Source organism: Rattus rattus, chromosome 16, assembly GCF_011064425.1.
Source record: "Rattus rattus isolate New Zealand chromosome 16, Rrattus_CSIRO_v1, whole genome shotgun sequence".
Classification (NCBI taxonomy): domain Eukaryota; kingdom Metazoa; phylum Chordata; class Mammalia; order Rodentia; family Muridae; genus Rattus; species Rattus rattus.
Window position 1 is genome coordinate 4,439,246 of NC_046169.1, and position 24,154 is coordinate 4,463,399.

The 24,154-nt window shown below is 47.6% G+C and overlaps 1 protein-coding gene across 1 annotated transcript; it reads right to left on the reverse strand.

Annotated features, from left to right (window-relative positions):
• Positions 1–350: 350 nt before the first annotated feature.
• On the reverse strand, positions 351–21,172 carry Medag (mesenteric estrogen dependent adipogenesis). The gene is made up of 5 exons (XM_032887108.1): positions 20,693–21,172; positions 9,529–9,638; positions 4,426–4,538; positions 3,966–4,251; positions 351–1,634 (listed from the first exon to the last, which is right to left on the reverse strand). Exons 1-5 carry the CDS (start codon positions 20,968–20,970, stop codon positions 1,510–1,512), a joined length of 912 nt encoding a protein of 303 aa, XP_032742999.1. The 5' UTR covers positions 20,971–21,172; the 3' UTR covers positions 351–1,509.
• Between the last annotated feature and the right edge of the window lie 2,982 nt (positions 21,173–24,154).

A 24,154-nucleotide genomic window follows, 5' to 3' on the forward strand; every position in this document is an offset into this window, starting at 1 on the left:
TTGTCGATGTTCTGAATAGGTTTTATTTCCTTGGGGAAGAGTTTAATTCTTGCCAGGTACCTAAGGTTTATTGCTGTGGTGGAGAATGGGTTAGAATTCTTTTATTATTTTCCTTTTCACTGAATTTAATAACCTGTTTATCCTCCTGTGATGAGTGGCACTCTCTTTTCTCCTTATCAACCTTCATTTCCTTTCTCAAATACTCCATGAAGTTGCTCTCTAAGTCCATTCTTGAGGTAGTGGCTGTAACCCCTCTGGTCATTAGTGCGCCCCAAAGCAACCAGCGCCACCCACAAACCTCAAGGGGCCACCCCGTATTTTTTGTGGCCACAAGTTAAATCAATTACAAGTTGAATGCTAAGGAAAGTTTTAATTGTGCATATGTACTAGATAAAATTTCGGGTACAAATGGCAGGCCATCAATGTCGCCATCGAAACATGTGGCATGGGAATATTTTTCTTAAAGTTTGGAAAAGATGCTACAAGGGGTCCATAAATCTGTCTTCTTATGCATCTACGTGGGAATTCACACATGCGATGATGTGGGCTTGTTTTTATCACAGTCTTCTGTATCCATCTAACAAGTCAGCCTTGAACTCCCTATGTAGACAAGGATGGTCCTGAACTCCTCATTCTACTGTCTTCACCCCCGAGTGCTAGAATTACAGACACCATGCCCGGCCACTCATGCAAACAAAAATACGTAGATTGGATAATTTCCTTCCCTTCAGTCAATGCTGCTGGAGTTGTGAGGGGGGGAAGCACCCCGATGTCCAGTATCCCGTGGTGGTAATGGCTTAGTTCCCCCGGCTTTTCTTCTCATGTTAAGATTGCTAAAGCACATTTCAAACACCAACTGGTCCAGGTTAGCTGCAGGGAGGAGGGCCTCTCTTGTCACTGGTTGATTGGCACACCACCTGGCTTTACGTTTCAGGGAGGCCTCATCCCGGCGGCCTCCTCAGCAGCCAGTATCTTGAATGTTCATCCCACTGGCAGGATGGACATCAGACTTGTTTCCCAGAGAGATATTGGTACTGGCTTTACCTAACACATTTGCAAGAGAAAAGCTTAACCCCGAGGCTTGCTGGGGCTGCTGGTGGCAGAGGAAGGACCATTCTGGGGTCCAGGGAGTATCACGGGTGAACATTCCAGTCAGGTGACTCTCGCAGAGGTTGCCGTGAAGGTCTCCAGAGTGTCAGGGTACTAAGCAAAGTTCATGGGTGCTTGCCCCTGAGAATTCCTCAGATTCTTCAGAGAAGTGTTCAATGTCAATGACACCCTAAGCCATAGAGACAAAGTCCTTCCATCCCATCATCATACCCCTGATGGAAGCCACTGGGCCTGCCAGGGCACCGTGCCTAGGGAAATGGGAAAAAGTGTCCTCTATAGAACCTTGGAGGGCCAGAGGCTGGCAACGGGATGGACACGTCCACCCCGTTTCCTCTTACCCCTTCAACGCACTGTCTGCCACAGACCTCCATGGGACGACACCCAGAATGTTCAGACCAGTCAGAGAGCTGGGCTGGATGTCTCTTCAGATTCCAGGACACTTGGAAATGAGAATTCTGCCAAAAGTGGTTCTGTAACTGATGATCTGGGTGACAGGTTGCAGTTAAAAACATCATCTATTGAACCTAAAAGCACAGTAAATAAGGCATCCGTTATTACCATCACGACAGAAAGGAAAAGCATCTCTGAAATTCATCCAAACAGCCATTTTGGCAATTAACAGAGAATCCTGGCTTCCACAGGACACTCGGAAACTAAGTAGAAGGCACTGATTTTTGCTTATCTGTGCTACTCTTGGCTGGATATGATGGTACACACCTTTAATCCCAGTATTCAGGAGGTTGGTTGATCTCTGTGAGTTCAAGGCCAGCCTGGTCTACATAGCATGTTTCAGGCTAGCCAGGGAGGGCTACACTATGAGACTTCTTCACAAACGAACAACAACAAAAATGTTGATGGGCATCGGGGGCTATGACTGCTTTCCATTGGGCTGGAGATTCGAGGTAGAACAGCAGGTATTGGGAAACAGATGTTTGAGACAGAGGCCAGAGTCAGGGGTCAGGGGCTAGGGGTCAGATTCTGACTGTTGGCTGGTTTACTCATCTTGCGGGGCTGAGGAAGAAAACAAGGGCTTCTCACATGCCGGGGCAAGCACTCTTCCACTGAGTTACATTTCCAGCTAGGGATCAGCTTCTGAAGTGGACAGAACCAGGTTGGTAGTCGGTCCAAGGGCTGCGCGCCAGGCTTGGCAACCTGCCAGCGCAACAGGTGTCCCTAGCCATCTGTTGCTGTGTGTGTAGTGGCAGCCAACTCCCAGGGGGGCGTCCTCTCCTCAGCTCTGGAGCTGAGAAGGCCCCAGATCTGGCTCACGGGAAACTTTCTAGGGAATGTGACACTATCTTACCCTGTGTGCCCTAGTGGAAACCCTAAGCAGATACAAGGGCAGAGGGCGAGTCACAATGGAAACAAAAACAAAACAAAAAACAAACAAAAACAAAACAAAAAACAACAAAACAACAACAACAAAAATGAGAAGGCTAGGATGCTGGGGCCAGTGGTGCAGCCAAAGCGAGGTGAGACCACCCACGAAAGCTAAGATGGATAGGATAGGATAGGGTTTGGGAGGTTCGAGAAACAGAGCCTGAAATGGGGGGAAGAGACGGAGACTCGGAGAAAGAAAAGCAAGAGAAAGGGGGAAAGAGAGGGACATTGACAACGGAGGGAGAGAAGGAGGGAGGATGGAGGGAGATATGGAGGGAAGAACATAGATAATTTCCAGGGGGAATAAAGCCCGACTTTTGCTGCACACAAAGGAAGACATTACTGCCACTAAATAGAATTAATCCAGACCATTGACATCTCCTCTGTAGGACACTACGGGTACCCTGAGCTGGCAGTTCCTGCAAACAGCCACCAGAGCCCTGATCCAGGAAGCGCTCTGGGAGCCCCTGGACTAGCTAACCCTCAGAGAGCGGCTCACAGAGGAGGAAGCCATCTGCCTGAGTCACGTGCATTTCAAAGCCGAGAGCCCACCATATGTCATGTTTGTCAAATGAAACCTTCCTAGGAGTTATTCTCGTAGTCTAAGAGCCCTTCTGAATATGCTGCCAAGACAGAGACCACAGCCACTGAGGCATGCAAGCTGTTGTCCTGAGTTCATGCGAAGGTAACGGGGAAGGCAGCCCTCTTCCAAGATAGTTTAAACCTCATGTGCTGAAGTGAGCATAGAAAGTCACTTAAATGAATAATTTTTCACTTAAACTAATAATTTAAAGTTACTCTTTGCTTTGGCTGTATCATATAACTGTTATATCAGAGAATTTGGGGAGTTTACAAGAAAACTCTTATCTTCCTTTTTCTTTTCTTTTCTTTTCTTTTCTTTTCTTTTCTTTTCTTTTCTTTTCTTTCTTTTCACCTCTTTTTCTTTTTATCTGAAACAGGATCCTCCTGTGTTACCTAGGCTGGCCTCAGACTCCTGAATTCATCTTGTCCTTCAGCCACACCCTTGCTGCAGCCTCAGACCAGCTGGAATACAGGTGCATGCCCCCATGCCCAGCTGGAACACAGGTGCATGCCCCCATGCCCAGCTGGAACACAGGTGCATGCCCCCATGCCCAGCTGGAACACAGGTTCGTGCCCCCATGACCAGCTGGAATACAGGTGCATGCCACTATGACCAGCTCCTCCTTCAGGCTAACACATGCCTCTTACTCCTTCTTCCCCAAGTTTGTTTTTGTTTTTAACTCATTATCTGGAACTTACTGTGTAAACTAGGCTGGCCTTGAACTCAGAGAGATCAACTGGCCTCTGCCTTCCAAGAACTGGCATGAAAGGTGTAGGCCAGGATATCATTGCTCTCTCTGGTAAAGAGGCAGACCTCTGGCATTTCAGTTGTGGTCACTTGGCTTTTACTCGGGCTAACCACTTTTCCCGCACCCTGAGAGTTTGCAACGTACCTCTAGATGTGACACTAAATTTCCGATCGGAGAAACTACTCCTTCGGATTAGAGGTTCACTCATTTTTTCCAAGAATAACTTAATTGTTTCTTTCTTTTCTGGGTTTGTACTGGTCAAGTTCAGAACCTTTCCGTGCACTTTTACAGTGGAATTGCTGAGCCCAAACCAGTAGAAGAAATCAAATAGGGCATCCGCTTTGAATTCGTAGGTGAAGCTCAAATTCTCCCCATTCAGCACGATGGTTCCTGGAGGGAAGAAATTCCTCACTACTTCCTGGAAATCAAACTGAAAGAGAAAAGAGTTTATTGACATGGGTACCAAACCATCGCGCACATGATAGAAACAACTGCCACCCGATGTCCACAGTGGTACACCCTGAGAGGGCGTGGCAGGTGCCCAAGAGGAAGGGGCATGGTCCCTTTGTGGGGCGGTAGCCCTTGCGCGGAAACCCCAGCTCACCTGAAGTCTATAGCTTTCTCCAATGACTGAGGAGATGACCATGTCCATCCCTTGCTCTATCTGTCTTCTTATCTTGGGGTGCCTTGTGTTCACAAGAAACGCGTAGGTCCTTTCTAGAAATCAGGAAGCAGACGTTAGAAAAAGTGGTGTTTGCATGACATGAATGTGTTGCTTCCGATGAGCAGAGGCGTGGCTGAAGCCACTTTGAAAGACAGCGACGCAGCTATTCGCTTTCCTGCCCGCTTCCTCAGACTCATATCTGTTGAGGATTTGTTTTTTACTGTCTACAGTAATGCGAAGTGTGGGCCCCCAAGAGTCTGGGTGTAGCCCGTGTGACCCTGCTCTCAAGTTAATTCTGATTGGTGAATAAAGGTGCTGACAGCCAATAGCTGGGCAGAAGGGACATAGGTGGGGTTTAGGTTTCGAGGGCTTGGGTTCAGAAGGTGAAGAAGGTGCAGGGCAGGAGGAAGGAGGAGCCGCCATGGGTTAAAGGTCAAGAAAGCATGGTCCCAAGGGCTGCCCAATTGTAGCTAAGAGTAACCCAGGTGGAATACACTGAATAGTAAGTAATAACTCGGGGTTATCGAGAGGAAAGAAGATTCTAACAGCACAGAGGGCAGGCAGCTGCCCAGCTCTTGTGCTGCTTGAGGCTTGCTGTAAATATAAAGATTGTGAGTGTGTCTTTCATCCGGGAACTCAATAACCAAGGCGCGGTAGAAACCCCGGTCTGGGATTTAAATATTTAATACAATAATACCTCCAGAGCCTAGTGAGATTTCTAGAAACGTTCCCCGAAGCGTTGCAAATTTGAAAGGCACTCTGGGCCACCGTGAGAGCAGGTTACAGAATCAGCTACCTTGGATTTCAGAAGCCCCTTGCGTGAGAACTCCCTCTCCATAGCGTGTTCCAGTATGGAAAAGAAAGGGAAGCACCGTGAGGCTGGCTTCTCATGCTTCCTCGCTGGATTTATAAAGAGTGGCCTAGTTCTCACCAGCACCTCACTTGCAAAGCAGAAAACCAGCAGAACCCAGGGAAGAAGCCTCCTTGTGCTTTCTACCCCCCCAGCCTCTGGAAGAACTGGCCCTCGTTGGGAAGGCAACAGCGCTAGGTTCTTTTGGTAATTCTTTTTAAAATAATTAAAAAATGATATATATATATATATATATATATATATATATATATGATGAGTACACTGTCGCTGTCTTCAGACACACCAGAAGAGGGCATCAGGTCCCATTACAGATGGTTGTGAGCCACCATGTAGTTGCTGGGAATTGAACTCAGGGCCTTTGGAAGAGCAGTCAGTGCTCCTAACCCCTGAACCATCTCTCCAGCTTACAATATTTGACTTTAACATTCATTTATTGACAGTGTTTGTACGCTCGAAGGCATGTATGCAGAAATCAGAGGACGGCTTGCTCAAATCAGCTCTTGCTTCTACACTGTGCTGGGATGAAATTTAGGCTCCCTACGCTTCTGAACCAGATTCTCATCCCGGGGGGTATGACCCCTCCAGGGACCACATATCAGATGGCCTGCATATTATATATTTATATTACTGTTTATAACCATAGCAAAGTTATAGTTATCAAACAGTTTATGGTTGGGGCTCCCCACAGCACGAGGAACTGTCTTAAAGGGTCATGGCGTTAGGAAGGTGGAGAAGCTCTTTAAAGCGCCCCCACTGCTCCAGGCTGGAGTTTCCAGCACCAAGGCATTGGAAGCGGAGTCCGCCTGCTGATCTTACCCAACACAGGATATCAACAGAGGGAAGATTGTTTCCTCATTTAAAAATACTGGAATCTTATTAACTACTCATTTCTTCCATTCCCCAGCATCACGCCCACATTGCTCAAGTGCGTCCTCAAGGAGGGGGTGACATGCAGGTCAGAGTCTGTTTAAAGGCATGGACCGCCCGTTGTGTGATTCCGAGACTATTCTACTGCTTTTGGGCGAACCCTGAGGGCCGAAGGCAAGTGTTTAGTCTTAAGGGATGACGTTTCTGGAAGATTTATTCATTTTTCTTTTACGTGTATGGATGTTTTGCCTGCTTGTATGCCTGTGGACCGGTTGCATGCCTGGTGCCCTCAGAGGCCAAAGAGGATATTGTATACCCAGAACTGGAGTTATACACGGTTGCAACACCACGTGGGTGCTGGGAATAGAAGTCAGGCGCTCTGGAAGCACAGCTTTCCTACCGAGTCATCTCTCCAGCCCCGGATGCATTTTAAACCAAGCTTAACTCACTTTTAGTTTTCCTGCCCACATCCCCCCTCCTTCCGAAGTTTGAAAGGGAGCTTAAGGTATTAGCCATCGTGTATGCTATTTGAGATGAGAGATAAAATAAAGCAAGCAGGCTAGCTGGTACCTGGAATTGAATTTGATGCAAATCAACCAAGACCTTTCAAAGGCTCGTGAAACGCCTACGTCTAGCCTCTCTCACAGCCGGGCAGGCTGCCCCCTGCACATGGACAGACCTGTCGATCTGTGCGTTCACCACGACAGACTTCTGGACGACGCAGCGCTTGTCTGGAGAACGTGGTAACTGCTAATTTGTATAAAACGCTGTCTAGAATAGCAGCAGAGCTGACGTGTTGCCTTAGTTACAGCTATCATCGTATAAGCTTAGCCATCTTTTGTTTTTATATTATAGAACTTTTTCACGTCCTAGCTTTTCTCAAAGTTGACTGGCTGTTGGGCTCCCATACCTCCTCAGGTACCAGGTACCCCATCCTGTAGACATTGTCATGCAGCTATGATCTGTGAGACTCCCACAGATCCCGTCTCATATCACTTCAGGAACTTTAATTAAAATGCTAAACTCAAGCGGCATCATTCTTTCTTCCAGTTCCTCCTGAGGGAATGAGTGGGTGTGGGGGGCTGCACATCTGTGAATTACAATCCTGAAGAGACCCTGGTTGGCTTCCTGGCCATTGCAGAACCAGAGTGTTGTTGTGAAAATATGAAAAATTAAAAAAGTATGGTTGTCTTTTATCCTCCACTAGGTCTACATGACAGTGTCCCAAGATATCTGCTGGATATCTTAATTCTCAGTCAGCAAAGCAGTCTCTCTACCTATCTATTTCCATGGGCAGGTTTCCATGCCAGAAACACACATCCCAACTCTGTGGCGGCCCAAACCAGCTGCCCCACACTTTCTTTCACTTAAATCACTACATGAAAGAACACACATCACAATAACCTTTGGCCCAATTGATAAGATGTAACTGCCCACCTACACGTTCAAAGCCCAATACACATCCATCCCTTAAAAACATTTGTAACAACCTGTAAAGGTACAGCGTGGAATCTTAATATCACCCGCCATATTGTCCTGCCGCAGCTTCTCTCCCTCTCCCTCCTGTCTCTTCCTCCTTTCCATCCCAGTCTCCTCCTCTTCCTTCAAACTTCTCTCCCGCCCATCCTTCCTTCTCATCCAATGACAGGCCTCCTTCTGTCCTGTACCTGCCCCTCACCTGTACTTTACAAATTAAGTGGGGAGAAGGTTCTGGTGAAGTCAAGTGAGTCCTAAGTATGTGGCTAGGCAGCTGTCCTTGGGGCAGTGGAATTAGCATCAAAATACAGATAACTCCAGGGCAAACCACAACACCAGAGTACCTGTGGTCCTAGGATGCTCTCACAGTGTGGCTGCTCAATGTGCTCTCCCTCTCTCCTGCACACAGAGTGCTCTGAGTTATGGATGGTGAGCACAGAGCCCTCCAATAAGCCCCTGAGACAGGAGGCTTGGGCGAGTCTGTCTGAAGTGAGCCAGTCACTTGAAGAATAATACCTAGAGTCAAGTTCTACAATTTCATTTAATCGGTGTTTTGCCAGTAACTTCCCTGTAGCGGTGACTAATTAACGGCTCTGTGCTTCCAACCTGCCCAAGGGCTATCTGGATTCGAGAATGAAAGACACAGACACAGACACACACACACACACACACACACACACACACACACACACCCTTTGAAATACCTTGACTAGTTGGGTGTTTCTAATTCTTCCTGCTGTTAGCAAACACTCCCCTTGGCTACTCCTGAGTTAACAGTTTTTTAAAGATAAATTTATTTATTTATTTATTTATTTATTTATTTATTTATTTATTTATTATTATAGATGAGTACACTGTAGCTGTCTTCAGACACCAGAAGAGGGCATCAGATCCCATTACAGATGGTTGTGAGCCACCATGTGGTTGCTGGGATTTGAACCCAGGACCTCTGGAAGAGCAGTCAGTGCTCTTAACCACTGAACCATCTCTCCAGCCCTGAATTAACATCTTTTAAAATCAAGATTCATCTCTGCTTCCCCAGGTCTGTGTGATCACTTCCCCTTTGTCCTCTTTAGGACTGGTCTTTCATCGCTTCTCGGTCTTTTGGCTAAGATCAAGTGTGGACTGGTCTTTCTTCTCCCCATCTCTGCCTCCTTCCTCTCTCCAATTCCTATCTCAATCTACCTGCCCAGTCATTAGCTGTTGGCATCTTTATTTCCCAATCAAAATCAACTGGGGGGGGTGGTGGAGAGATGGTGATAGATAAAATAACAATCAGCTGGGCGTGGTGGTGCGTACCTTTGATTCCAGCACTTGTGAGGCAGAGGCAGACAGGCAGATCTCTATGAGTTCCAGGCCAGCTTAGTCTACAAAGCAAGTCCAGGACAGCCATGGCTCTGTTACACAGAGAAACCCTGTCTCAAAACAAAACAAAAGAAAAAACAAAAACAAACAAAAAAAGAACTTATCAGCTGTAACTTCTTCCATGTTCAAAACATCGCATTTGGCTGCTCGGACCTGTGAGGTCACTGGAGCAGTTTATTATGGGATACATGTGTGTGGTACATGACAGTCTCCCCACCCAACCCAAAAGGCTCGAAATGTCAGGTCATTTCCTGTCTAGAAAGGAAGTTGAACCTCTGAAGGCTCTGTGTCAGGTCACTTCCTGCCCGAACAGGAAGTCAGAAGAGACAGGTGGTTTGCATCATTAGGTTTGCTGTGCCAGCATGTGTCATATTCCATAATCTCACATCTATCCCCCCTCTCTCTCTCTCTCACACACACACACACACACACACACACACACACACACACACACACACACCTACCTTTTGAGATGTCCTTCTTGGTCTGCACGTTAACAAAGAACAGCATGGGTTTGCTCAGTATCGTTTCCCTGTAGTCTTTGTAATCACAGTAGTTGGTCAGTTCCACGTATCTATGAAAAAGCAGAAATAGCTGGAGATGGAGCGTTCATCCACTCCCACGTGAGGAAGGAGACCTACGGACTGGACATGCACCTACCTTAGCCATGGCCTTCCAGGGATGTTTCCTGAAATGTATCCTAATAGAGAATACCACATTTTCTACATATGAGGAAATCATCTCTGGTCATTGCTGATTGGCTGACAGTTCTATGGATGGCCTGGTAGCAAGGTGTGGCTTTGAGGGAAGCCTTTATCAGAGGAGCCCAATGTCATAATCATGTGGACAAAAGAGTTCACCTGAAGATATCAACGGCCTGAGTCCCCTGCATCAATAGTGAACAAAAATCTCCCCATTCCCTCTGCGTGTCTCTGTCTCTCCAGTGCACGCTCCCGTGCTCTACCACTCTGTGTTCTTTGTCTCTCTCTGTGTCTGTGTCTCTCTGTCTCTGTGTCTTTGTGTTTGTCTGTCTCTGTCTCTGTCTCTCTTTGTGTCTCTCTCTGTGCCTCTCTCTCTGTGTGTGTGTCTCTCTGTCTGCCTGCTTCCTTCACCTCAGGATATAAAGCTCTCAGCACCAATCCTATCTGCTTCCCACCATGATGCTGATGACAGACTAACCCTCTGCAACTGTAAGCAAGATAAGGGAGGAAGGGACACCCTTGTAGTGACAGAGGAAAAAGAGGGCCGGTATCACTGTCCACATCAACATCAAGAGGTGTGTATGCCTGCATGTGGGCATGTGTATGTGTGTGTGTGTGTGTGTGTGTGTGTGTGTGAGAGAGAGAGAGAGAGACAGAGACAGAGACAGAGACAGAGAGAGACAGAGAAAGACACACAGACAGAGAGAGAGAGAGAGAGAGAGAGAGAGAGAGAGAGAGAGAGACACCTAGGATCCACCCACTCACTTAGCAAATTCACCATCTTCCGCAGGGCGGTTCCTTCTCCCCTGTCCTGCTGGCTGCCCTGTGGAGGAAGCGCCTAGTGTTTGTGAGCAATGGAGCCCCCACAGTAGCCATTCACACACTCTTCTGATGACACAAGATCACATTTCCTTCTCCCTGTAAGATCCGTGAACATCTGACTGGAGACATCACTGGGTTGTGCCATCAGCAAACTGTCTTCCAACAAACCCACATTGCAAGGTAAAAGGATGGAAATGTCAAGTCAGAAGGAATCATCTGGGAGAACAAGTGGTCCCTTAGAATTCCGTGGAAGGCCTTAGGCAGCGCCAAAGCACTTAGAGCGCCTTGGCTGGATGGAGTCAGGGAAGAGGCATCAGGGAGTCACATACAGAATCTGTGTGTGAACTACACGTGATCACAAACTTTACAGTGTGAGGTCAATGGAACTGAACAGTAAAAGCAGGTACAGCATAACTCTCCTGACTCTACTGAGTCAGAGGTCACTTAAAGGGGCCATCCAACCCCAGGCGGGGGTTGGGAGCTGGTGTGCAAACACTGCCCGTCAGAAAATTTTGACAGCATAATTTATAGAAAAGAGATATTCCGTATATTTAACCTGGCCACAAATAAGAACCCCAAGGGTCTTTTCTTATCCATCCAGAAGATGCTGAGATCATTGGATGGCATCACATCTGTGCACATCTATACACTAGACAGTGGCGCTGAAATGGTACAAGGCTAATGGATGACAAAATGGTTGCATCTACAGCCAGGGTACTCAGGACAGGGGATGTGTCACGTGCTGGAGTGGGAGGGAGCAGGACAAGAGACCGCAACCTTTGGATTTCGGTGGTGCGCTGTTTAAAATGTTACGATTGATTGAAACCCGGGGCTTTCAGTTTTGACCGACATCAACCACAGTTCACTTGAATAAAGGGAAGCCAGACTGAGTGAAGGACACGATTCTAAGTCATTCATTCTTCCGTTCCCAGTCCCCAGCCATGCTCCTTTTGTCAAACACCTCAAAATTCCAATGAAATAAGTAAGTGTGGGTGTTTACTTGAAAATTATTATTATTATTAAAAGATTGAAGACAGAAATCATTACAGTTCAGAAAAGATCAGGGGTCTGTTCATTCATTTCCACGGTTGTCTCAGTTTCTAACACTCGAGTTGACGCTTTTACTTCAGGGTGTCTTACTGGATGACATTAGGGATCGGTTATTATGGATTAGTAACAAAAATATCACCTCTCTGCCCTGAATACTTACTGTATTTGCTAAAATGATCATGGGGGGCGGTAAAATGTAAACGACTTCAAGGTTACTTTTATGTAACGAGTCCTTTTAACTCTCAATTGTTCCTTTTACCCTGTCCCACAGTTTACTTTTAGGCTCTAATGTTCTATGCCTGGCCTCAGAACAAAGATCAGAGGGCAGGACAATGTCAGAGAAAGCAGTGTTTCAGAATAAGATCTAATTCTTGTCCCAGCTCAGCGATGTGTGAACTCCATTTCGGAACCAAAGCACACCGTGACCGTGAGCCATAGCTAACCTTGAACCTGGGCCATAGCTCTCTGCGACCCACTGTGAGGTAGATTTTGATAATACAAAGACGGGGAGGAAAATAGCTTCGCCACCAAGACCTACGTGGTGCATCTGAGAGTCAGATAAAACGCAAATATTTCATCAAGCAACAGGCGTGGTCCCTGGTCCAAGAGCATCAGCACGGTGTGTCCAAATCCAGAACTCAAGCCCTGACCAGTTTCATCCAACCAGAATCTGTGTTTTTATCAAGAACCCCAGAAACTTGTACGTTAAGTTGTCAACAGTTTGAGAGACACCTGTGTGTTAAAGTAACTTCTGTTCTCCTGTAGTAACTGTCATCTCTGAGGCTCACTGCCTCTGTTTGCTAACCTGGGCCTAGTCCTGGAAGCTTCTAGCCTCCGTACAATCTTATCTAGGCCTGGAAGGTTTCCAGCCTCTGAGACTTACTGCTGAATGAGCTCACCTTTCCTAGGTTTTTCTGAGCTCTGGCTGACCGGTCAACTCAGTTGTTCTGGCTCAAATTCCTCTCCAAGGTGATTGATTCAGTCAGAGGCTGGCTTCTCTCTCAGCCTCTGACTTATTCTGTCTTTCCCTGTGTCTAGCTTCTTCTCTCTTCAACCTGTCTCTGTAAAACTCTCCTGGTAAAACTGTCTCTCCTCCTCCCCCCCCCCTTCCCCTCCCTCCCTCCCCCCTTCCCTTCCCCTCCCTCCCCTCCCCCTTCCTTCCCCTCCCCTCCTCCCTCCCTCCTCCTCCTCCTCCTCCTCCTCCTCTTCTTCTTCTTCTTCTTCTCTTCCCTCCTTCTTCTTCTCTCCCCCCCCCTCTCCTCCTACTCCTCCTCCCTCCCCCCCAGACCCCTTCCCACTGCCCCATCAGTGGCTTCCCTTTCCTCTTCCTTCTCGTGAGGGTTGGGTGTATTCTATTCTGCCAAATCTCTTTCTGATTCATCGCTTTGTCTGCTGCTCAATTAGAAGTCATTTTCAAACACAGCAGCTTCCTTAAAACATCTAGGTATCCCTTCACTGTTTGGGATAAAAGTCGTGTACCACCATGTTTGGACATAAACTTTTCTTTACCTGAAACTTGCTCATACCAGGCTGGCCTTGAACTCAGGGATCTGCTTGCCTCTGTCTCCTGGGATTAAAGGTGAGTCTGTAGTCCAGCCAGTTCACACAAACCTAGACGGTCTTTGGATGTGAGCCATCATGTTCTGGATTAAAATCTAAACCTGTGGGAAAGTGTACCCCACCGTCCAGACTTAAAAGCTGGCCTATCATTCACACACGGAGGCATCAGGGGAGAAACACGGTCTCCATATTCACAGATCTGAATTCCACTGTTATACATCGTGGGTATGTAACTAAAAGAGAACAAGGACCAGGAACTAGTCACCTACTGAGGTGAGGTAGGTATGGGTAAGAGACTGTTCTGTCACATCAGACACACGCAGGGAGGTTAACAAGGAGTAAGAGGACTGCAGTAGCTGGCAGGGGTGAGGCAGGATGGGTGGCTGGATGTCAGAGGGAGACAGACAGCCATTCAACAGAGACCAGGTGTGCTTAGACTAGCAAGCAGACAGAGTGTGGCTTACAGTCAGAGCGAGGCTCTGAGGGAACAGAGCCAGGAAGGGAGCCAGTGAGGCCGAAGCGTCAGAGCTCCTGGGCTATGATCTCTCAGGATTTTTAACTTTGCTCGTCCTCATTTTCATCACTAGGAGAAAAAGGCTAGCAGCTTCCCACTAGAGGGTGACTGGATCAAATACACAAAAGGTGGCTTATGAGGGTTACTTAGTAACAATACAAAAACTAACCTCTGACAAGGCTCAATACCTGACAGTATTTGTTTCTTCCGGACTTCATCAACTTAAATTCTGATACAGCAATGCTTTAAGGCTGGGGTGATAATTTTATTTTAAAGGTTTTATTTTATTTATTTATTTATTTATTTATTTATTTTCTTTTTTTCGGAGCTGGGGACCGAGCCCAGGGCCTTGCGTGTGCTAGGCAAGCGCTCTACCACTGAGCTAAATCCCCAACCCCTGGTTTTATTTTTAATAATGGGTGCAAGTGTTTCTGTGGGTGAGTCTGCGCATGTGAGTGCAGTGCTCACAGAGGCCAGAAGGGGGCGCCAGATACACCAGAACTGGAGTTCCAGGCAGTTGTGAGCTGCCTGACTCAGTTGTTAGGAATAAAACTCCAGTCCTCACTAAGCCATCCCCATTTTGTTTTTATTTTATACGGCAATTATTATTCTCGTGCTGTTATTATTCTCAGCCAGGGAAACTGAGTTATACAGAAGGTAAGGAAATGCCGCTCAGGCTCACACACACTTCCTCTAGACTGGATCCCACCCAGACCACAGTTTGGTGCGTTCTGAAGAAGGACTCTGCACACATCGGTTTCTATGTCTGAGACAGGAGGAAGAGGTGGGGTCTCAAGACAGAGCCCAAGCTAGCAGAGACCTGCAAGCTGCCACTGGGAACGGCAACCCTGCAGGGGGCTCGCACTTCTCACTGGAGAGTGGGTAAGCCTACCCATAATTCCCCAGCATTCTACCCCACAGGCCCCCCTGGGGAGGATATGGCTGCTGCTCATCTCCCAGCTAATTGACTGCAGATAGGGGCGGGTTCTATCATCTCTTCCTTTAAAATCTCTGCGCTTTTAAAAGGCTGTTTTATATTCAATGTGAAGGACGGCTAGGGACCCAGTTATTTATTTGAGGCTTCTGGATCGGCGAGAAGCTGCCACCGGCCTTTGGAAGGCAGAACCACTCCCTGTTTGAGGCAGTTCCCTGAAAACACAGGTCTCCTCAGACAACACTCCTTAAAACCACAGCTCAGCTGACTCATTCCCGCATCTGCGTAGTTCATTACTAATCCTCATTTTCCCATCATAAAAATTAAACAACCCTTTATTTATGCCCCCGTTGTAACATTTTACAAGATGACACTGGCAAAATACTTTGCACCCTTCTGGGGAGTTAAGTTAATATTTGTAGACACCCTTCCAGTTTTATTTTAGATTTCCCAGCAGCCCCTTCCATACCAAGTTGCAATACATGGGCGAAATTCAAGGTCATGTTTGCCACTGCATGTCAGTAATAGGCTGCATCCTAGCAGGAAGACAGTGGTATGTGCGTGTGTGCATGTGTGTACATGTGTGTGCACGTGCATGTGTGTGTGTGCGTGCATGCATGTGTGCGCGAGTGTGTGTGTGTTGCGCGCGCGCACCTGCATGTGTGTATGTGTGCATATGCATGTGTACGTGTGTGTGCATGTGAGAAAGTCAATGTGGGTTGGCCTTTCAGGTCACTTAGTAACCACTGATGTGCTTTATAAAACAGAGTGGGTGGTGCGGTGGAAGGATGCACACTGGTGGGTCCATGCCAAAGTGTTCTCTCTGAGAAATCAAGCCATGATACAGACCTAATCTAAAGCTTTGTTGTGAGAAGTGAAAGGGGGAGGGGGGAGGAAGAGGAGAGGGGAAGGGAGAGGGAGAGGGAGAGAAGGGAAGAGGCCAATAGGGAACACATGGGGAAGACAGAGAGAATAGGTAGAGAGAATAGGTAGAGAGACAGAGACAGAGTTCTTTTTATACAGGCGTACCTAGATGTTACTAGGTAACTGCTGGGCAGAGCCTAGAGGAAATGCTAACAACCACTAACTATGTATGGGTAGTGTCCCAAGCAGGCTTTAGATATGACATGGATAGAAATCTTGAACTTAAAAGAAAAATGATGGTGGTGATGATAGTGGTGGCAACAGTGATGATGGTAAAGTTTTGATTATTAACACCACAGATTAAGACAAGTATTTTTTATGATTCATATTTAATTTTTCCTTTTATTGGATATTTTATTTACTTTTCAAATGTTATCCCCTTTCCTGGTTTTCCCTCCAGAAACCTGCTATCTCCCCCCTGCTTCTATGAGGGTGCTCCCTCACCCACCCATCAAACCACTCCCTCTCCCTCCTGACCCAACATTCCCCTACACTGGGGCATTGAGCCTTGACAGGAACAAGGGCTTCTCCTCCTTTTGATGCTCAACAAGGCCACCCTCTGCTACATATGAGGCTGGAGCCATAGGTCTATCCCCATGTATTCTTGGGATGCTGGTTTAGAACCTGGGAGCCCTGGGGCGTCTGGTTGGTTGATATTGTTGTCTTCCTTGTGGGATTGCAAATCCCTTCAGCTCCTTCAGTTCCTTCCCTAACTCCTCCATTGGGGACCCTGTGTTCAGTTCAGTGGTTGGCTGCAAGCATCTGCCTCTATATTTGTCAGGCTCTGGCAGGGCCTCTCAGGAGACAGCTATATCAGGCTCCTGTCAGCATGCACTTCTTGGCATCAGCAATATTGTCTGGGTTTGGTGGCTGTATGTATATGGACTGGATCCCCAGGAGGGGCAGGCTCTAGATGACCATTCCTTCAGTCTCTGCTCCATATGTTGTCTCTATATTTCCTTCTGTGAGTATTTTTGTTCCCCCTTATAAGAAGGACTAAAGCATCTACACTTTGGTCATCCTTTTTGAGTTTCATGTGGTCTATGGGTTGTATCTTGGGTAATCCGAGCTTTTGGGCTAATATCCACTTATCAGTGAATGCATACCCATGTGTGGTTTTTTTTGTGATTGGGTTACCTCACTCAGGATATTTTCTAGTTCCATCCATTTGCCTATGAATTTCATGAAGTCATTGTTTTTTAATACCTGAGTATTACTCCATTGTGTAGATGTACCACATTTTCTGTATCCATTCCTCTGTTGAAGGACATCTGGGTTCTTTTGAGCTTCTGGCTATTATAAATAAGGCTGCTATGGACATAGTGGACAGGACAAGTATTTTAAGAGCTGATTTTTAGAGGACTTTTATGGCCACCACTAATCAGGAAGGACTTGGTTTCTGTAGTTTCCTTAGTGTTGTGTTTGGAAGTTTAAGTATTGGGGAAACCCCTGAGAACAGAGGATAGATACCCTCAGAGAGGGACTCATTTGAATGTCAAGGGCAATGGCTCTTAGTATTTGGGGTTTCTTGGGAAAGGATCCCAGGAAAGAAATAGAACACACTTGAGACCCTGCACCTTGATTACGGTGTGGACTTATTCCGTGCGCATCACAGGAGACGAAGCCTAGTGATTAATACAGTAAGGGTTCTTATCCAGGCATCTCTCCTGCAGGGACACTGAGAATCCACTCACGTCTCTGGGAAGGTCAGTGCACAGTCCCCAAAGGCCCAGTGCTCCACAGTGCTTCAGACCCTGCGCCCACCTTTTGCGATCCCTAACTTTCCTGCTTTTGGACAGATGTTGCCCCACAGCTAAGGCTAAGAAATGAAAACTTACCAGGGTCCATCCCCTCTAGGCTCTGACTCGTGACCAATGTGGGGTTTGTACTGTGGACAAGCAGACCCTGCAGGAGCCTGACATGAGGAAGCCAGGCTGCTCCTCTACACCAGATGCCTGGGTTTAAGAAAATCCAACTAGAGCACTGTGCCAGGGGCACTCAAAATTGGCGTCTCCTAGGCACAGTAATATCCCAATAATAGCAAACTGGAGGGAGGGATGGATGGATGGACAGATGGACAGATGGACAGAGAGATGGACCAGTGGACAGACGGATGGACAGGCAGACAGATAGGATTTAGCTGTGGTACATACGTTGACAGGAGCAGTTTATGCTACAGAGACAGACAAACAGGCCACAGTTCTTGGGATACACACCCTTCCTCTTCAAGTACTGCACTCAGCCGCTTGAGATCCTCGCCTGCAAACCACAGACACACAGCAGAACAATGCACCTAGCGACCTGTTACAACCTAGGATACCCCCATGCATGGAGCTGCTTGCAACAGACACACACACACACACACACACACACACACACACACACACACACACACACACACACACACACACACACACACACACACACACACCACACACACACACACACACACACACACACACACCACACACACCACACACACACACCACACACACACACACACACACACACACACACACACACACACACCACACACACACACACACACACACACACACACACACACACACACACACACCACACACACACACACACACACACACACACACACACACACACACACACACACACACACACAAAACAGAATACCCCCAATTCCCATTTAATGACATCAAACTTAAATTCTATTCAATTATATGGCAGTCAAGCCAGTCAGGAGTGGGAGGGGGAGGACAATCTACCTGAACTAGTCGGGTACATTCACAATAAAGCAAACCGTGCCCTCTGAAAATGAGAGAACCCTCTAATGTCCACCTTATGCCTGTGCACTGTCGACACGGTTGGGATGGTTATAATCAGACTCTACATGGAAAGGGGCCTGTGCAGTGAGCGACGGCTTACACAATCCAAGTGGATCAAACAAAACAGACCCACTATGCCTTCTCCTCCAGCTTCCCCTTCCTTTCAACCATATAAAGAAGCCCGAGGCAATATGGGCCTTGGATATCTTCACTCGAGTGGCCTGTTGTCACTCTTGCCAGTAGATTCCTGTCTAATTAGTACTATTGCTTTGCCTCCAGTAAAATTGTCCTGGGGCGGGAGAGATGGCTCAGCACAGCCAGCGTCTGTACTCACACGTACACGCACCCACATTCAGATACACGCACCTACCACAACTAAATGTATAGTAAAAAATGAATTTTCAAAACAACAAAGCCTCACTGCTACTTTCCCACTATATATATACATATACATATACATACATACATACATATATATATATATATATGTACATACATATGTTCCAAGAATCTGGAAACATCCAGTCAGACCTGTGCCACTGGTAATGCTATCTCCAGAGTCAATGCCACTGGAGCCATCCATCTTGCAGAACAGAGCAGAAGAATCTCGATGTGGCTAAGTTCAGAGTGCTTTCACATCCCAGCTGCTGCGTGCCCCAGCCCTCCACCTAGAAAGCACTCTCCAGTCAGACTTGACTCCTTCCCAGCCACTCTCCAGGCTGCCCACACAGTAATGAAAGCTGCCTCCTACCATGACAGGACCCCCACACAAGAAGACACATTGCTAATTCCACTGTTCAAATCTTTCTCAGTGGAGCCTTTGTTTCCCTGGGATATGAAAGCCCTCACATGATGGTGTACGTGAGGAGAAGCCAGTGTGTATGGAAATTCATTGCTCCCTGGCCTATGTCACCCAGCCCTATGACTACACTCTAACTTGCCCAGGAACTGCTGCTGGTTTTTGTTTACTTATATAAAAATTTAATAGCAAACCTCAAATCTATTCTAAAATTTCCAGTATCGTATGCTAAGACTGGGGGGCTCTGATTCTATCAAACACCTTACCTCTGACTTCAGCTCACTGAAGGACATTGTAATCATAGCTTTGTGTGTGTGTGTGTGTGTGTGTGTGTGTGTGTGTGTGTGTGTGCCCTCCTTATTAATTTCAAATGGGTCCTCTCACTGAACCTGGAGCAGGCCAGTTTAGGGACCACTTGGAGGCCAGCAAGCCCTATCTCCATGGCTGTCCTGTCTCCATGCCCCTAGTGCACAGAGACACTTTGGCACGGGAGCTAGGAATCTAAACTCAAGTCCTCCCATTTTGGGCAATGAGCCATCTCCCCAGCCCAAACCTGGTTTCTAACTTAGCTCTTTCCACTGCCCTCCTCTTTCTTCTTATATTTCCCTACCATAGAGAAATCCTCCATAGGGAATGTTTTCTCAGACATTCAAAACGTATACCGTCTTGAGTGTCCTACCTGCGTGCAGTTGGAAGAATGCACCGGCAGTGTTTAGCCCTTTGACTAAGCCCAGTGGTAAATACATCCTATCTTCACATCTGGCCAGCCGCGGATCGCCCAGACTCCAGACCCACTTGGTTCTGGGGCACTGAGTACCCTATTGTACATGTATGAGGGCTGTGTACCCTCTTCCTCCGGGGTGACCCAGCCAAATGGAACCCGGCCACTGGGATCAAAACCTGCCTCTACAATCTTGCCAGCTTCAAGCCTATCAACGAGTGTCTGAGTCCCCTTGGCCACCACAGTTCCTGACGGCCATTGGATAAAGTCTGGGGTCTCGCCATACTCTGCAGCAAACCAGGAAGACACCTTTGCCCTTATTTCTGCCCAAGCTGTAGAGCCAACATGGCTCTAGTTTGGGCTTTGGGGGGCTTTTTCTTCTTCACTCTGGTTGCTTGGTTTAAGAAACACCGAGAGCGCAATTACTCCGGGAAAATGAACTTTCTGCATGCTTCAGCCAAATAAAGTTATTCATGCTCAGAACTAGAGCCAGGTGTGACGATCCACATCCAAGACATCCCCGGAGGGGTGTGCCTGCGCACTGAGCTCATCCGACCTAGTTAAAGGGCAGAGTGGAAAAACTCTCCACCAGCTAGGCTTGTTGGGTGGGGCCGAGTGTGCTTCCCACCCTGTCCTCTCTACACGCTCCGCAAAACGCCCTACTTAGCCGCTTCAGAGGGGGAAAGAGCGTTCCAGCAGGCAGGAAGTCAGTCTCCATCTCCAGGTCCCAGTTTCCTGGAGAGGGGGCAGCAGCCAGGTAGAGGATTTACTACAGGTTAGAGCGCACCGGGAGGTCACCTACCTCTTGATGTAGCTGCTGAGGCGGTAGAGCTGGCCATCTAGGCGCACTAGGCCGTCACCGAAGACGTTAAAGCCTCCTCGTGCGGCCGCAGGTTCCCCGGGCCCGGGCACCAGGAGCTGCTCACCGCGCAGTTGGAAGGCACCAGGCTGTAGGCGGAGCAGCTGCGACAGGGGCAGCAGGGCCAGCTCGCAGTCGCACGTCCACAGGCTGCGCAGCTCCCCGGACGAAATGGAGGTCAGGCTGGGTCTGGCCATAGGCTCGCACGCTGCAGTGGCCATACTCAAGCTATGGCTCTGCCCCTTTCTACCCTGAAGGTCGCCAAGTGGGAGAACCAAATCTGTGGTCTGTCCTGGGCGGCCTTGGGCTGCGTTCAGTAGTAGCTCAGGAACCCTCTTGTCACCCTGAAGGGCAACCTTCGAGGAGCGCTGCAGCAGGATACGGAGAAAGCTGTCCCCGCGCTGCTCAGCCCCTTTTATCAGGCACGAGGCACGCCCCTCCGGCCCCCAGGCAGGACCCCAGATGCCTTCACTTCAGCAGAGCAATCAGTGTTTCATAACTTGGCATGCTCCCACCTCGCCTGCTCACAGCCAAGACTAACTTAGTCATCCCACCAGGGTCAGACACTCAGCCCCCGCACGGGGCCCTCCCTGCCTGGTTCACACTGCCTGGTGCAGCATCCAGCCCACGACAGATGCCCAGGCCTGGCTCAGCGCCCATTAAGCCCTCAGGTGCCACACAGCCAGCCAGTGTTCCTGACGTCTTCTCCACCTGGGGCTCGGGGGCTGTCAGAGCTCAGGCTGGGAGGTGCATCCTTGTCTAAGTCTCCCACCCCATGCCCAGTCTGTCTTCTGCTTCCTCCACCTACACCTAGATGACCCGGCTTTTCCTTCTCTCAGCATTTCCTGGCGCGGGTTCCCACCCAGCATCTTTCCATGAAGGCTTGCCACTTTCCCACAAGGCTTTCCTGTATCCCGACTTGCATTCCAATCCTTGACCCTCTTGCTTTCGCTGCCTGGTGGCCCATTGACAGCTTTGTGCTTGGCTTCAAGCCGGAAGTCCCCTAGCAGACCTTCCCAGTGGGCTCAACTCCCTAGTCGCAGAATCTGTTCACTCGCTTGGTTTATAAATATTTGAGCGCTCTAGCTACATGTTCACACGTCTCCCGAGGGCTGAAAAGACCATTCCTTTTGATCTAATTAAATGACTATATCCAGACTATCTAATAGGGATGAAGAATAAGTTAAGTTCTGAGAATGTGGGTGGATAACGGCAACCCCTGTTATCATCCAACTTGTAGTGTAACAGGGGAGCGAGTCGTTTCCCAGCAATTACATCGCCTGAGTCTCTGCTCTCCGTAAACTGGCATGAGACTCCGGTCAGCGCTGAGGAGTAAAATTCAGTCTATCTTCAATTTGTCTCTGAGAGCCGCTATAGTGCCTGGGTTTAATTGAATCAAACAGAAGCCTTTCTGCTACATTTCACCTTTGCCGTTTACTTTTAAAGGTTTTAAGTTATTTTTATTTTTTTGTGTGGGTATGAATGTTTGCCTGCGTGTATATATGCACACCTCATAACCACCGAACTGTCTCTCCAGTACCTAGGATTGTAGGACTTTTATTCTGCTTGCTTCGTTTGACAGTAAAAGCATGTTGTGTTTCAAATAGCATTGTCTTTGTAAACTGTTTCAAACCACTATGCTATTTTCCATCAAAGGAACGCACTCTTCTTTATCTAGACTTTTCTTTCCGGCAACATTAAAATCACTTTGTTTTCCCTTATTATGAACAGCAACCCATCTTTACACTTCCCTCTTTTCTGCACTCATCTCTCAGAATTCGAATTACTGGGATAAGTGACATGAGACTATGCAAGGCTCTGGATACATGTACGTCCTCGTTGGCAATCTGCTGCTATAACCAAAACCCAGGCTCACCTGCCTAGGGAATTGTACCACCCATGGTGCCCTTCTACATCAATTAACAACAAAGAGAAGGTCCTCAGAGATGCACCCACAAGCCAGTGTAATAGAGGCATGTCTTCATAGGAGGTTCTCTCTTCCCAGGTGTCTCTGGGTTCATGTCACATTGACAAAAAATAACTATCAACTATGACAGGATGTAATTGTTTCCCAAAGGATCGTTCTCACTGTTCGAGTCTTTAGTACTGGTGAAGCATATCCCACAACTATATGCATTTGAATTGTATAGATTCTAAATAGGTTCACAATAGAACACAATAGAAATGTGAAGTCTTGTTTATACAAGAGCAGATATGGAGGAGGGGACATATAGATAAGAGGGGACAGCCTGAAGATCTTGCCATCCTCATGTGCCCATACTTGGGTAATAGTGATGTCATCAAGGCACAGGAGGGGTCTTTCAGCCTTAGGGCTTTAAGTGGTCCTGTTCAGTGCCTGTGATGGTCAGCTTTGATTGTCAACTTCACACAACCTAGAATCACCTGAATAGATAATCCTCAATGATGAATTATCTCTATCAGGTTGGATTGTGAGTATGTTTGTTGGGGATTATTTGATTGTTTCAATCAATGTGGTGAGACCCATCCCAAAGATGGGCAGTGCTTCTAATAGCCATAAAGATGAAGGAACATGGAAGAAAGAAGGCTTTGCCTATTTTTACTGGCTTGTCTTTCACTCTTGCTAGTAAATCCATCTACCATAAGCTGCTGCTACTGCTGCTGTTTCTTTCCATATAAGGACAATGCTCTTCTGGCTTCCAACATGGACTGAAGACCAATACTCCTCAGGAATCCTCTAGGTCTCTGGCACCAGACCGGAACTACTGAGGCACACTGCTTCATGACCTAAGCAACTAGCAGGTGATCAGCCATTTTTTCTACTCCAACCATACTGTATAAGCCAATATCATACCTCCTCATTGCACCAAGGATTCATTCTATTGGTTCGATTCCTTGACGCAACCTCGAGTGATACAGAGACCTTAACTCAAATCCACCAAGCTCTCAGAGATAAGTTCCCACCACCACTAACCAAGCACCCACAGGCCAGGTTACACCACCACCATTCAAGTTCTCATAGGCTCATTCACACCACCCCTATTCAAGCGCTCACACAGATCAATTCACACCACCACTCTTTCACACCTAGATTTTTCTGTCAGACCACAAGTGTCTGGAGCTGGTAAGATGCTTAGTAAAGTGCCTGACACACAAGAACGGGGATCTGAGTTTAGATCCCCAACACCTACACACTATCTGGGCTGACTAGAGAGGCACGTGTCTCTGATGCTCATACTGAGGCTGGGGGGAGCTCATCGGCTAGACAACCTAGTTAAATAGATGAGTTCTGGGTTCGCTGAGCAATCCTGTCTCATAAAAACAATGCAGAGGACAATCAAGAAAGACAACCAGCACTGACCTTTGGCCTACACACACACACACACACACACACACACACACACACACACACGCGTGTACGCATAC

Coding starts and splice junctions, on each gene's coding strand:
- Medag (XM_032887108.1), bottom strand. CDS start 20,970: ATGGCCACTGCAGCGTGCGAGCCTATGGCCAGACCCAGCCTGACCTCC. Junction 4,539..9,528: donor CAAGAAGGACATCTCAAAAG/GTAGGTGTGTGT, acceptor CCTGATTTCTAG/AAAGGACCTACGCGTTTCTT. Junction 1,635..3,965: donor ATTTAGTGTCACATCTAGAG/GTACGTTGCAAA, acceptor CTGTGCTTTTAG/GTTCAATAGATGATGTTTTT.